Genomic DNA, 15,910 nt, shown 5'->3' with positions numbered 1-15,910 from the left:
GGAAACACATAAGCAAAATATTTATAAGGATTAACACTATTGAGTCCATAACTTGTATAACTTGTAATTTTTTTTGCTATAGACTCTTATATTAAAGTAATAGATTTTGTGAATCTTGTGTAATTTCTGAAACCAACACCTTTATATCTATTAGGAAATGTATGGTTCTTTCAGAAATTGTAGTACGCAAATAGAAGAAATGATAAATTTAGAACTTTATTTAATATAGCGACAAAAAAGTTCTAGTTTAACACATTTTCACATCCGGTTAGAACTACTCCTCGACATTCAGAGGGCGCAACAGTCAACCGGCATTCAGTGTTCAATTGGCTCTTGACGGGAGTTTCCTATCAAGGAAGTATTCATCTATGGATTTAAATTGAAAGAATATCTGCAGCAGAATATCTGCTGGAAAGAGATAAAATATCTGCTGATTTTCAAAGTCAAATAAATCAAGCAAAAAAAAAATCTGAACTTGAATAAAATCTACTTTATAGCTACGACCTTGGATATCCTTCAAATAGTATGTAATACAGTTTCATTGCATGTTCATATGCCTTATTTATCGCCTTCTATACTGTTTAATATTTTTTATTTCATAATTTTTAATCCCACAATGTGTGAATGTACAGATATGAGTTTGGATCTTAAGACGCCCAGGAATGTGCCTTTAACAGCGTTTTATAAAAGGTATAAAACTTTATAGAAAATTTTACAGAAAAATTAACTATTTGAATAATTTTTACAGAAGTTTTGCATATCACACTGTAAAAAATCGAATGCCGGTCATTTTAACACAGGTTATTGATAGTTTAGTAAGAAATAAAGAAGGTATTTCTAATGAATTTGGGGAGGTTAGTGCCTTTGTAACATCTTTGAGTATAAAAGCCTCAGAGCTTCATTCATTTTAGGGTAGTGCTGATGACCTGAAACAAGCTATTGGAGAACTGTCAAAGCTCAAATATGAGATTCAAACAAATAAACCTTTAACTCCACTAGATGAAGCTTCTGAAGAAAATCGATTATATAATAGTCACATAACAAAGCAAGCATCAGAAGATGGTGAAACTACTCATTTTAATACCATATGGCTTTTAACTGAATGTTATATGTATGCGAGAATTAAAGATATATTTAGACACACGTAAGTTTTTAAAATGCTATAACTTTTATCTTTGCAGTAGCTATAAATTTGAAAAACTATAAAATATTCAATGTTAACCAAGATTGAGAACACAGCATATGTCATTTCCAGCAACCTTATTTACAGTCCACTGCCTTATACTCCACAGATGTATCCAGGATATACCTACAGTAATGCTTATACATCTGCTCTCACCTTGACCAATCGCTAAACACCAGGTGGCCAAATACCTGGTCAACCAATTATTTATTTATTTAATCAATACATGGGATCAACCCCATTACAAAAAATATTAATATTTTTGAAAAAGAAATAAAAGCTAGACTACCTCACTAATTACTAATTAACAATAATTATCAGACTTAATCCTAATACCAAGGATAATTAATTAAACTGTTTTACAAGTAGTAATAATAATCTCTTAAAATCTGAACAATTAACAATGCAAAATTAACTAAGAAAAAGTCCTCTCCAGTGCAATACAATTATTCATGTAAAGAGGAGACCAGATTATTGATCCATACTCCAACAAAGAGACAAGTGATATGGACAACCTTTTGCAAGTTTTAACTGACAGGTCTTTACAATTGCACAGGACAAAACCAAGGACCTTAGATGCTTTAGTTATAATAGTATTCACATGGGTATTAAAATTCGATTGTTCATCAAAAAAGATACGAACGTCCTTTACTACTTCAGTGTATCTAAGATTAACATTATCAATAGTATAGGAGGAAATAACCTGTTTGTTTCTTTTGTAGAAACTATTGTAACTGCATTTACCCACATTCAAAGCCAAACTATTACCGACACACAATTCACACAATCTATTTAGATCATCTTGCAAGAGAACCATGTCTTGTTCTGAACTGATAACCCTATAAAACTTTAAATTGTCAGCAAATAACAAAAAATTACTATTTTCAAAGCAAACCAAAACAAGCAAACCAAAAACAACAGAGAATAATGACCACCCTGTGGAACCCCACACCTTATCAGTGTGACCTAGCATCACCAATTTGTACCTGCTGAAATCTGTCAGAAAGAAAACTCACAAACCGGGCCACCAAACAATCTGAAACACCAAAAAGTCTCAATTTTTCTAGTAATAAGCTATGGTTGACACTGTCATTACATCAACTGTATATTACATCAACTTGTTCACCTCTCTCCAAAGCATTCAACAGAGCACCCTGATGCAACAACAAGTTTGTACTAACGGATGGTTCACTTAACAGTTCACTCACACTAAAGTTCTTTGCAATAAAAATTTGGTCATAAATAAGACTGTCTAGAAGTTTTGGAATGGCAGACTGTATGCACACACTCCTGTAATTGATCATTTCATTAGCAGTACCACATTTAAATATAGGCATAATAAAACTGAGTTTCCACTGGGATGGAAAAACTGTCCTATGACCTACTGACCTACTGAGTAAAATAAAGAGGGGATAAGAGAGGGAGTACATACACAGTCTCTTAAAAACTTTTTTTTTCTTAATGATGATGCACTAATGGTGTCTCTGGATCCCAGCATCCAATTAAAAGTGGAAGCCATTGTTTGGACCTACACTGTTATTTATTTTATTTATTTATTATTATATGGGATCAACCCCATTTCAAAAAAGAATAATACAACATAATAATTCATTTAAACTAACCACAATAATAAACTATTAAATTCTAACAGAATTAACAACCATATTAACCATTTAATTGTCATTAATACTGATTTGGCTCTGATAACTTAACTACAACCCATAAATAAATATAAAAATAATCCGTTGTAATTTGTTGTTAGTGTGGTATGCTCTATTGACTTATCAATTTATCCTTTCAATATGGATATTTTCTAAAAGAATTAAAAGCAGCTTTTATTGTACCTCTACACAAAGAGAATGATACATCTTTTGTTGATAATTACAGACTCATTGCTCCATTATCTGTGATCTCAAGAACTTTTAAAAAATCTGAGTTTAAAATCCCTCATAAAATCTTACAAAAAAAAAGTTAGTTCTCAATAAATTTAATATTTTGTCATGCCATCAGTTTCAGGGCCGGACTCTCATTTAGAGATGTTAAACTCTCCTTTTATATCTCTATTCTAAATAAGTACACTAAATAAATAAAGTTGCTAGTACCTTTTCAAACATAGGTGAAAATCTAATAAAAGTACATAAATCTTAAAAAACCTTTTGATGTAGATCTTTACATTACTCAGATAAGTAAACATTTAAGTTACTCAGATAGTAGAACTTGGATTACAGGACTGGGCGATGTTAGCAGAGAAGGCCTATTCTGGGGACCTCTTTTATATTTAGTTTCATTCAACGGAGCGTAATTTTACATTTTCAGATTACACAGTACTTCTATATAGTAAAACATAAAAGTTTATATGATTTTCCAAACAAAAAAATCTGTTAATTGTTATTTTTATGTAGAATATCAGTAGGTTGTAGCTAATTGTCAGTAATGACTGAATTATAAAATTCATAACTATAGTACCATGATCCAGAAATAATAACAAATAAAGGACTATATAATTTTCAGTGCCTTTACTAGGGGTCAGGATTTCCTTCTCTGCTTTCCATATTGGTAAAAAAATAGTATTTACTCCAATTTTTCAAATGAAAAAATTACACAAAATAAAACCCTGAAAGGAAAATAAAGTTGAATTTTTAAATAAATTCTATAAAAAAATCCATTGTATAAATTATAAAATATTATGTATCATTTCGCGAAAAAAAAATTATTAAATATTAGTTCTTGCGATTGGTCAATTTCTATATAAATAAGGGCTTTGATAATTTCTTTGAAATTAAAATTTTTAAATCCTAATAGCGTTCATCCGACTCGCACATCTTGTTTTACTGATTATAATATTATGTACAGAAAATTTTTTTTTTGCCCAATTAGATTTTATATTGAATGTAGAAAATATTTAACATTTTTGTTTTATTTACGTTAATAATAGTACAAAGTTTGGCGTAAATGAAATATTCATTATTTCTAGACATTTTAGCTAACTATTTTGCTTACACATTTACCGATTTCATTTTTTTTGGTACCGTTGAATAGAGAATTTTACGCTCCTTACTATGATGTATCACACGATGGGGGTTCCCATTTGACATATTAAAGTGAGGTTAGCTGGAGGTGAGGAGGTGATTGACAGAACTTCAGTAAAAGCATAATTAAACGTCCCCCTGTATATCTAATTTGACGTGTTTTTTTTTTTAAGAAAGTTATTAAGGGTGGATTGTTTGAAATGAAAGCACTGTATATGTATACTGTAGTAACATACCTGCCGACCTCTTGCTTACAGCTCTACAAATTTTATTCTAACTCTTCAACCAATAAGACAAGACAGACCCAAACCTTTTTCTATTGCAAATATTATATTCCCAATTATAAAAGTAGGTGATATTTAAATCTAACGAGTTGTGAAAATATGTTAGTAATGAAAGTTGTTGAAAACATGTTTTTAAACTCTATATATACTCGGGTCTCCACAGGTCCATGATTACATGATTGCTAAGGCCCATATAATCTTTGTACATCTTACTAAGATCAAAACAGTAAATACGAGAAAATATTAGTTTAATTTTTAGGGAAAACAAACGCAAGTTACTAAAAAATTTTGATTTAAAATCTAATATGAGACAAAATGAGTTGATTGTGCAAATTGAGCCAAAAATACATTGCAGATGCTTTGATATTTTGGTTGACTATTAGAACCGTCATGATTAAGAATCATTATATCTGGTAAAAATATTGGTAGTAGTTTGTACCAAAAACCCTATAATATTATAATACATATTTACATTAAGAATTTGGAATATTAGGCCCTGTCCATTACTCTCACGAGATGTGTCGACTAGCTTTATCATGTCTTCTAAATACAATGTAATTTCATAAAACTGACTAAAATTCGATATTTTTTGGGCTTCCATGCTTACGTTAAACTTTTTTCCTTAGGACCAGGCTGAAAGATTTTGATTATTTTCAATCATCAAAGTTTGAAGCTTATCATAAATCAAGAGATCTTATGGTTCATTTAAGTGAATTTATTATCAACATTAATAATAAAGTGGAAACCTGTGATAAAAGAGAAAAAATTCTAAAAATGTTGAAGGTAAATCTCTATTAAATTAATTCCAATTATGGTTTTATTTTATAATTTTTTTAGCTTAATCTTTGGGGCAATAAATGTGATCTCTCCATTAGCCTAGGAAAAGTGGATGGACCCGGAAAGCTTCATGATACCAAAGAATTAGAACAATTTGTATTAGTGGATGATTCTGAAAATATTTATCAAGCTTTAGCCAATAGTTCCATTACTGGACAAGAAGAAATAGGTGGGCTTATACATTTATCAATGATGCAAAATATTGAATTTTTATTTTAGATGTAGTACTAGACAACTCAGGATATGAAGTTTTTACTGATCTCTGTATGATGGATTTGGTAACTTCATTTTCGATGGCCAAAAAAGTAAATTTCCATGTAAAACAAATCCCCTGGTTTATATCAGACGTTACGGAGTATGACTTCAATTGGACTCTCAATCAGTTGAGCCAAAGTGACAACTCTAACATGAGAAAACTTGGCTTAAAGTGGAAAGGTACTAGCTGTATTTAGTTTTTATTTAGTAGCTCTATTTTTTTATGAACTGTTTGTCAAGAAAGTCGTTTTTCTATTTAGTTTGCCATGTCGTCAAATTTTGTTAGAATACTATTTACAAGAAATAAAAGTAAGGCTTTATACAAGGTGATTAATGATCAATGCTACATGAGACTGGAAAACAGAACGTGAAATTTGGTTGATTTGTTAAATGGACTGCCGTATTTATAGCTTATTTAATTAAAGAGTATTTTTTAACAAAAGTTTTTGTAATCAAAGTTCCTTGTGCACACAAAGAGGAATATTTGCGTTTAAAAAGACTTGTTTCCAGATTTTGGACATAACACATAGGCATATATCTGTTAACAAAACCATTGCTTCTAAAAGTTGCCTCATCCAAATATAATATTAATTTGAAGTTGTAGAATCAATTTTCAACTTTTGGCACCCCATAAGCTCGCAATAAGTTACGCAGGTGAAAATCGTTAGCGTGTTGTTTCGTTCTGTAATTCAATATATGATTTGTGGCGAGTCTGTTAACGACATCTTTGCAGGTTCCATCCTCAGTTGAAATAATATAACGATCCATGATGTTTTCAATATTTATTATAATATTGGTTCTCCCTGTTTGTTTTGGGCCTTTCTCTTTCTTGTTCTCTCTCTCTGTCTCTGTATAGTCTTTAATATACGCAAAAGTATTTCTAACTAGGTTAATATTAATTACTCATAATTAGGCCTTGTCTTATTCACCATGTTCAATAAAATTTCTTTAAGTTTTGTATAATTAATTAATTTAAAATGAGAAAATCTTAAAATTCCAAATTACAAAGCCTCTGAAATAATTCTACATCTAATATAATTTTATTTATACTGTCTATGAAATATTTATTTATTTATTAGTTGTTTAATTTGTAGGGTAATTTATTTTTCATAGCATTAAATTTGCCATTAATGTCGACTTCCAGTAAATTCAGTACTTGCTTATTTTTGTATAAATTCTTTAAGTTACCACAACATCGTTCCACTAAACTTTATATTAACTGTACTCAACGGAGCTATACCTAATGCATTTATTATAATAATAAATTCATTATATTTTTCATTTGTATTAGCATGAATTTAAATAAAATTGTACTGGTGCGATAGGTTGTTCAAAGTCACGAAATCAATATATTTTCCTCTCTACTTTGCAAGATTTTTGGCTCTCTTGAATACCCATTGTTGTATAAAATTTCAATTATATAGTGATCAGTAATTCTTTTACTTTCTAGTACCCTGGCGTGAAACATAGTCTGATGGTTTACTATTACTAGATCAATAATTGAGTCCTTATCTCTACCTGATTGGGTTTTGTTATGTACAATATTTTCTTAATTTTCCGATTCCCGAGTTTAATCCTTATTAAAGTCATTAATCATGACAGAAGATTGATTATCAAGAATGGTTTCACGCCACGTTGAAAATTCTCAACCCTTGAAGAACTAGGAGACCTATAAAGAGAAACTATAAAATAGTTCCTGTTATCATAAACTATTTTAATTGTAACTAACCAATGTTTTTTCTGTGTACAGACCTGCATTGTGTATTATTTCTAACATATATTAATGCTTTGTTGGTCTTTCTACTGACACTATCTATACCATCATCTGTGTCCAAAACATTATCTGTCAAGCATGTGACTACTATGGGATTTTTCTTAATGGTCAAATTACAAATTTCATCAAAATCGTCCGTTAAACTAGATGCATTAAGATGTAATAAAAAAATATTATTTTTCTCTATGATATTGAAATTTCGCCTACACCCATTTCTAAAAAAATTTAATTTGCAAGATTTATAGTTTTATTGGTTGATTATTACAATTTGCTTCTTCCCCTTGTTTTTTATTTGATTCAACATCCATAAACAAAGATATAGTTGGTACATATGCAGGGTGACATTTTCAAAACGAACAGCATTTACTATTACCTCTATCAATGATATCAATGGTGATGCATATGCGTATGAAAATTGGGCGAAACACGTCAATCAAGATATCAAGGGGGACAATTTTTGAGGCATTTGTTGTCGTGTTACTTTCAACCTCCTGACCCCCAGTGCACCTGCCCTTAAAATTTTAAATGATAACCATTATTTCTTTTACCATTTTTGTGCTCCTTATAAAATTCTGCATAAACTGCATTTAAATTTTTTTTTTTTGAAAACCCTGACTTTTTAATTTTTTTGCCGTTTTCGAAGATTCTCGTTTTGCTTATACTTGCTATCAAATGATAAGTAGCTATTTGTTCTTTATTTTCCAACTCTTAGGGTTCATTATTTATTTTATAATTTCTTCTAGAATCAGTAAAAAAATCTGTGAAAGTTTTCATAAATAATTTCAATAGTTTTCACTTATTAGTGTCTTGCTGAATGCGTAAAAAGATTTTTGTTCATGGAGCTCAAAATCGTTGCTTTGCAAGAACGGCGGCTCTATTCAACGAAAGACATCGTGAAAGAAATGTTGGACACAGAGAGATACATCTGTGAGCTAGTAGCTACATTTAACAAAACAGGATCTGTTAACAATAAGAAAAGGAATGAGCAAAGACTGCTCAATGAGGCCGCTCAGATTAAGGTTCTTGGTGAAGTTGCTATGACTCCCACTATCCCTTCGCAAAGTTGCAGATCAAACTGGACATTCGCGTGAGTCGGTCAGGAAAGTATTGAAGCTTCACACATTTCATCCATACAAACTGCTAATTACCCAAAAATTAGGGGATGATGACCCAGACCGACGTATTGAGTTTTGCGAAATTATGACGTACAAGATTATTACTCAGCCCATATTAATCAAGAATATGTGCTTCCATGACGAGTGCACTTTTTAATTAAATGGCAAGGTCAATTGTTTGTCAACCTGTCTTTATTGGAGCGACTTTAATCCTCACATTATTAGAGAGGGGCATACGCAATACCCTCAAAAAATAAAAGTTTGGGTGAGTATATTAAGCAATAGCATCATCGGTCCCCTCTTCATCAATGGAACTTTAAATGGTGAAATTTATGAGAAATGTTAAACACATCTTTAGAACCTCTTATAGTTCATGAGGTGGAAAATCAAAGGTACGCCAATGGAAATCTTGCTCTAGGTGATCATTTGCTGCACTTCCAACAAAATGGAACGCCTCCGCATTATGTACGCCCAGTGAAGGAGTGGTTGGGTCATCATTACCTAGAGCAGTGGATTGGTAGGAGGGGATCCATAGAATGGCCACCTAGATTGACTTCAAGATGGCTGGAATTGAACAACTTAGCGCCGAACGTCCTACTAAAAAATGTAAAAAGTGTAATACCGCACCGGCCAATGGCTTAAAATGTGTTAGTTGCGGTAAATACACCCAGGTTGTGTAAAATACTACAATAATATCCAGAAACTTAGCGACAATAGCATAATTTGTTGTAAACCTGTTCATCCTGATAGAATGGCTTCTAAAGACATTCCATTTCGACGGAGCAATCAACCCATAGCAGGTGAGCTTTTCCAACTGAAACAAATCCTTAAGGACAAAAATCTTGTAATTTCTACTATGCATGATAATATAAGCTTTCTGCAAGAGCAAATAAAACACGAAAATGATTTAATAACAAAGCTAACAGCAATTTGCGTCGGTATCCACTCCATCTACTTCGCAGGCACATCACCATCAATCGCTAACCTCACTAGAGATGGAGAAAAAGCAAGTGCGGGAGACAAAGATGAACAATCAACCGCATGCCACTACTTAAGATAAACGAGAGGCTCTAACAGTGCTTTCAAAATTAGAGTCAGAGCTGACCTTAAAGATTCTATTTTATCAAGCACCGCCTGAGACAAAGGAATAATGTTAAGCGAGTTTCAGTGTTGTCAAGATGCGTCCCACCAACAATTTAAGCCAAGAAATCGTGCGTTTTTGCCAAATCATTATGAGAAATGCACGTAAAAAGCAGCTCGAAGTTCAGGTATTTTTGTCAAAACTAAAGAATCCTGCACTAGTGGATATTGCAGAACACTGGTGCAATGAATCTGAATTTAAAACATTTTCTCTTGAAGACTATTATTTAAGTACTTTTTATTGTAGGTCTCATTTGGGTCTCCCCCACCACCTTCTGATCTTGCTTTATTTGCAAAATCAGATTTTAAGGTAAAACCCGTATATTATGATTTCCATTGCCTTAAACAAACTTTTGAACATTGTGACTGTGAGTTTAAACTTGAAAATATAAATTGCATTTTTCTGTTTCTATACCGCTCTCCAGATTACAGCAAAGAAAAGTTATACATGTTTCAAAAAAATTTAGAGAGGGTTTGGTTTAATTTAAAATTTCTTAATGTCAATAATTCTGAATCTAATAAGTCTAGCTTTGAGGATCTAATGTCCGCGTATAATCTAAAACCATCGCATTCTCTCCCTACTAGAACCATATCAGGTACAACACTCGATAACATTTACACTAACTACGATGAGGTTTTGTCATTTACGGAAGAAAGTGAATTTTCTGATCACAAGGCGGTATTGGTGGACGTGGCCCGAAAACTGGGCAAACTCTTGAAAAAACAAAAAAGTCGGTGGGTGACAGACGAGATTTTAAACCTCTCAAATCAAGAAAAAAATATTCACTGGCTCTCAAACATTACAGGAAATCCTAATATCAAATTGATAAATTGATGAAATAAATTAAATGAAATAGAAAATTATCCCTTTAATTCCTCAATGCTTGAGGTAAGTTTCGGAGTTCCCCAGGAGGGAATACTATCCCCACTACTATTTCTTTATTTTTATGACATATTTTTTTAATATGTCAATTGGCAGACGACACCTCAGTCATAGTGTGAAAACCGACCTACACGGATACAGGCTCTAGCTGCCACGAAGTTTCTATGAATTTCGCAAACTAGTGCAAAGAAAACGTATTATTATTAAACGCTGAAAAGTCTACTGTTATTTATATTAAAAATAATCACTCAACTATTACAAACCTCCAAAGTACTTTCATAAGAACTGACACCCAATCTCTAAATAATTAAAATTGTACAAAATTCTTGGGGCTTCAAATTGATAACAGGCTATTATGGAATACCCACATCGATCACCTAGCAAAAGGTTTGGAAACATCGTGCTTTGTGGTCAGTGACTTAACACGTATGCTAAGCACGAGTGTAGTTGGACTTTTTCATGCCCATGTCCAAAGTCGACTTTTATGTTTAATGGGAGATCTCTTCCGATCAGGAGCGATTATTGGTTTTTCAAAGCACCGTATTATGACAGTATACTCGATTTATTTCTATAAACTCTTAATATTTGCGAAAACCTGCAGTCACTACTTCGTAACGAACTCGGATTACAATAAAGGTATGCAAGCAAGACATCAGCATAACTTTAGCATCTTGCGAAGTCGGTGCTACTCGAAAAGAACGCAATTTTTGTGGCGCCCAAGACATATAATAAATTACCAAAGAGCATAAGAGAAATTAACAGTTTGAATAAATTTAAATTGAAAATAAAGCAACTCCTTTTAGATAATCCGTTATACTGTCATAATGATCTTTTTTGTCTATAGTTACCAAGCTAAAATATCCTACGCTTTCTGGAGTATTTATGTGGACTTACTAGTCTGTTTAGTACTCATTTAGTTTGTATTGTAATAGTGTTTTTTTTTATTTTTAAGTTCATTACTTGTTTTGTTTAGTTTATAAGTATTTTTAATTTGTATAAGTTTAATATGCAACAACAAAATATTATACATAAAAGGTAACATTCACATAATGTGTTCTTCCATGCTACCTGAAAAATACAGTGGGCAGTTTCAATACAATACGACTTTATACAAAACTCGTTTCTTAAAATTACTTAACATTACAATATTGTATTTCTTCTTGAAAGTGAAAAGTGAGTATGATCTTATTAAGTTGTATACTTCAGAGTTTAACAAAAATTAACCCTGGAAGACGAATGAGTTTTAAAACCTTCAGTTGTATGCTCTGGTATTTCAAATCTTATAATGTTTCTTAGGCGGTGACTATGTAAATCTTGTCTTGCTGTTAAATAATCTGAAAGATATTTAGGGTACCTCGACTTGTAAACTCTATAAACAAACTGACCACAAAGCTGCTCTACTTTCATATTTTAGTATTTTATTGTCAACATATGTTGGTGTTATGTGATCAAATTTTTGTATGTTGAAAACAGATCTCATAGAGGCGTTTTGAGCTAACTGAATTTTGTTTTTCATATCAAGAGTGTAATTCTAAAAAACAACATTGCAGTAATCTAGCTGTGACCAAACAAGAGCCTCCACAAGCATTAATTTGATATTTTTGGGCAAACAAATTTAAATTGATACAAACTTCTAAGTAAAGCATACATGCATGATAATTTTTTTTGACATGTACCTGAAAGTTTAGGACCTCATCAAAAATGACACCAAGATTTTTTGCTGATGTTGAACAAGGAAGGACACTGTTATTTATATGCAAAGTAGTGAAATTAGATTGAAGAAATTGTTTTTTCTAATGTATTAGAACTAATGAGTAAGTATGTGCTTGTGTTAGCAAGCATTCAGAATTATCCTATGCTGTCTTAACCATTTAAATATTGAGTTTAAGTCCTCATTAATTTGCTGCATACATTGACATGTACTATGAGGAGGAAATCCGGATAGCAACTGTGTGTCATCTGCATAAAGATTTACGGAACAAAACCGAATTTGCTCTGGAAGATCGCTAGTGTAGATGCTAAATAATGAAGATCCGAGGATACTACCCTGGGGCACTCCATAATTAGTGACAACAGGTTCAGATCTTGCTCCATCCAGTTCCACAATCTGCGTCCTTAGTTGAAGATAACTTTGGAACCATTTGCAAACACTCACTGAAAAAACGGAAGAAGCTCATTTTAGCCAACCGCATCTCATGATTATGAGGTCAAAGCCCTTACTGAAATCTAACAGTACCAGGCAAGAAACACAATAGGAGGCCATACTGGTTGTATATCTCCGAAGCTACTTTTGTCTGGGTTGTAGCTGTTCCATGATTGTTTTGATGTGTTTCGCCTAATTTTCTTACTATCGTTCGTAAAAGCAATATTACATGCTGTTTGTTTTCAAATTGTCATCCGGTATAAGGTTCGACCTACTTTTACTTGCTTTATAAATAGAAATAACCATGTTAATCTGTCGAACAATCTCCTCCTTATTAAGTCGATTTCAAAATTGATTATTTATATCAGCAAAAGCTTTTTTCCTCTTGCTATAATAGTCTAATTTATGGGCATAGCATTTAAGTTTGTTATTAAATTTATTGACTATATTTTTCAAATTATTAAGTCTATAATTAAAAAAGAGAACAAAGGTAAACATTACATTTATGTATGTGCGATATTTAATTTTGCTATGAATTTCGCGAAAATATGGCAGTTGTCCCTTTTTAAAATCGTTCGAGCTAGCAATTCAATTTCCTTTTCGTATATGATGAGCTGCTTGCTTTGTAGTTTTATTTCCTTTAGTATTTTTTAATTTTTTTCTCGAAGCGTTTTTAGTTTGTTTTTTTTTTTTAATTTTATAATTAATTTCCTAAGGACAATAGTTTTGCATAGTGTTCTTTTAATTTCTCTCTCAAAAATGTTCTTCTTTGACTAAGCTCAATTCATATTTTATCAATCTTGGGTATATCAGCGTTTTCTTTGTTAGTTCTTTTTGTTCATAATTTTAAGTTATTTATTTCTGCAATTATTCTTCATATTTCTTGTTTTTTGTAATTTTATTTAATTTTTTCCTTTGTCTCTAGTTCTAGTTGATTATTTTTATTTTGTACCTCGAGTTTTAAAACTTCAATTTTCTCAAAATAGTTTTTTTATGTTTCTTGATTTGTTTGATGCGCTTTAAATACTTCGTCCTCAGTTCCACGTGCTTCTACGCAATTTTGAAACTATTGCGTCCTTTGTCTCTACGACTGTTTTCGGTTCCTGAATTTAAAATTCCAGATTAATTTTAGATTTTAAAATACTAATTCCGGAATTAATGTTTTATCTTTATTATCAGTCCGCGTAAAAGTAATTTGTTCGTGCAGATTTTTACTTTCATTATATAATTTTTCCAATATATCTTTATTGGTTTGTATTCCCAATCTATCCTTACATTCTTAGCTATAAAAAAGCAGTTTTATTTAAACTAAAGCTAAGGCTTGTGCCTCCGATAAGGCTGATACCTGCACATTCGTTACAATAATCATAGGAACATTCAAACAATTCACCTTTGCCAGTCTTATAAATTCATGGATCTTTATAGATACGTGTATTTTTACATATAAAAGATATTAGATTTACATTTTTTTCGGACATGACGTTGCAATAAATTTTAAATCTACCAACTAATAAAAATTTTAGTAATAATTCACTACTCAATCCAGTAAATACTTACAAAACCTAAAATGAAATAAAATAAATATGTTCGACTGAATACTAAATTTTCATTACATTAGATTTAAGTACGCCACTGTATACAATATATTCACATTGCTACCAACAAATATATTGGTATCAACTACTAGAATTAAAAATTAAAAGTAGAGAACACACATGTGACGTGCGACGTATTTATTTATATAATCTATATACAGGGTGATTCATTAAGAATGGGCAATCTCTGAACTGGAGATACCATAGAGTTACATAAAATAAACAAGCGTACCTTTTTTATTCAAAATTAAAATGCCTTTTAGATTTTCTAGTCGTTTTAGCCATAACTGAATAGGCAATAAAGATATGTTGTAATTTATCTAAGTAACAGGGTGTAACTAACACTCTGTATAAATAATGCTACATTCACCACAAAATTCGTAATTTTCATGTCAAAACATATAAAGTCGCCAATTTTCAAGACGATACTGCTTAAAATCACAAAATTATTAAGAAATTTCAAATTAAAATTCCAACTTTCAACAACCTGTATCTCGTAAACCTGCAACATTTGTATAAGATATGTTAAGCTCAATCGCCATATTTGGTGTGTATTGCCCATTAATTCTATAATTAATATACAGGGCGATTCATTGCCCTGTATATTAATTATATTAGGCTATATCTAAATTATAATAATATTTCCTAATTTACAAAATATTTTATGGACTAATTCAAATGATTTAAATATACAATAGACCCAGAGACTTTAGTTTTCCTAAATCCGAAGTATGCTTAAATCCGTACTATAAAGTACACAATGCACTGTAAATTGATGGCTGAATTATTAAAGCATCTGGTTTAAGTTTGAATTATCGAGGACGACCATTTAAGAGCATGTTATCGACAAAAATTATCGTTAGGATAATAAATCACTCCGCACATTTGTCGACAAAATTCTTTGTTTTTCCAAAATATCCTTTCTTTCTTTTTTCCAATATATGGTATGCTAAAAAAAATAATGATTTCATTTTTAAACGGTACAATGGAAGACGGGAGTACTAAATAGAAATACGGTATATTTTAATAGGGGTGAAGGTCCCTAAAATTAACATTTTTTAGAGCTGGTACAAAACGAAACATGGAAAATTGTAGTTCACCCATTTTGGACATTACCATTTGATTTTAGCTATATGAAACAATATGCACCTGATTTATACAATAAGTTAGAAATGTCTAAGTTGATAATATTCAAAGGAGACCTCAACTACAGGCAAGTTTTTTTGTGCTCTCCGTTGATAATAAAAACTGTTTTAATTTAAAATCGTTTTTAGAAAACTTTTTGGTGACAAAAATTGGGATCCAATTACACCTCCTGAAGAAGCACTACAAGGGTTTCTGCCCTCTCGACTCTGCACCCTAAGGACAATTAAGGCAGACATAGTGGTTGGGTTGAAACCAGGTGTTGCAGAGCAATGCGAAAAAAAAGATGTTAAATGGATGGAAAACGGAGACTATGGATTGATACAGTTTGTTAACAAACCAACCAAAAGTTGATAAAATACTCTTGTTGATTTTTATGAATCTTTTCGCTCATTTCTTTCTGTTTTTATTTAACATATAAGGGCAAATGTAATAGCCAGTTATACGCATTTCCTATGTGTTAATTTTCGTAATTATTTTCTTTGTTTTGTTTCGTTGGATTTTCCTTTTAATAAAATTGTAAATATAG

The 15,910-nt window shown here is 31.4% G+C and overlaps 1 protein-coding gene across 2 annotated transcripts; it reads left to right on the top strand.

Annotated features, from left to right (window-relative positions):
* Positions 1 to 345: 345 nt before the first annotated feature.
* LOC126734593 (damage-control phosphatase ARMT1-like) lies at positions 346 to 15,910 on the top strand. Of its 2 annotated transcripts, XM_050438293.1 has the most exons (9): positions 346 to 523; positions 633 to 690; positions 749 to 854; positions 912 to 1,144; positions 5,123 to 5,279; positions 5,334 to 5,502; positions 5,553 to 5,768; positions 15,301 to 15,451; positions 15,513 to 15,910. In XM_050438293.1, exons 2-9 carry the CDS (start codon positions 635 to 637, stop codon positions 15,733 to 15,735), a joined length of 1,311 nt encoding a protein of 436 aa, XP_050294250.1. In that variant the 5' UTR covers positions 346 to 523; positions 633 to 634; the 3' UTR covers positions 15,736 to 15,910. The 2 variants fall into 2 exon arrangements, with proteins under 2 accessions (XP_050294250.1, XP_050294246.1); XM_050438289.1 differs by having other exon boundaries at positions 346 to 690.

Source organism: Anthonomus grandis, chromosome 1, assembly GCF_022605725.1.
Source record: "Anthonomus grandis grandis chromosome 1, icAntGran1.3, whole genome shotgun sequence".
In the NCBI taxonomy this organism is placed as follows: Eukaryota; Metazoa; Arthropoda; class Insecta; order Coleoptera; family Curculionidae; genus Anthonomus; species Anthonomus grandis.
Note: the sequence above shows the minus strand (reverse complement) of the source record. Positions and strands in the feature narration are given on the sequence as shown.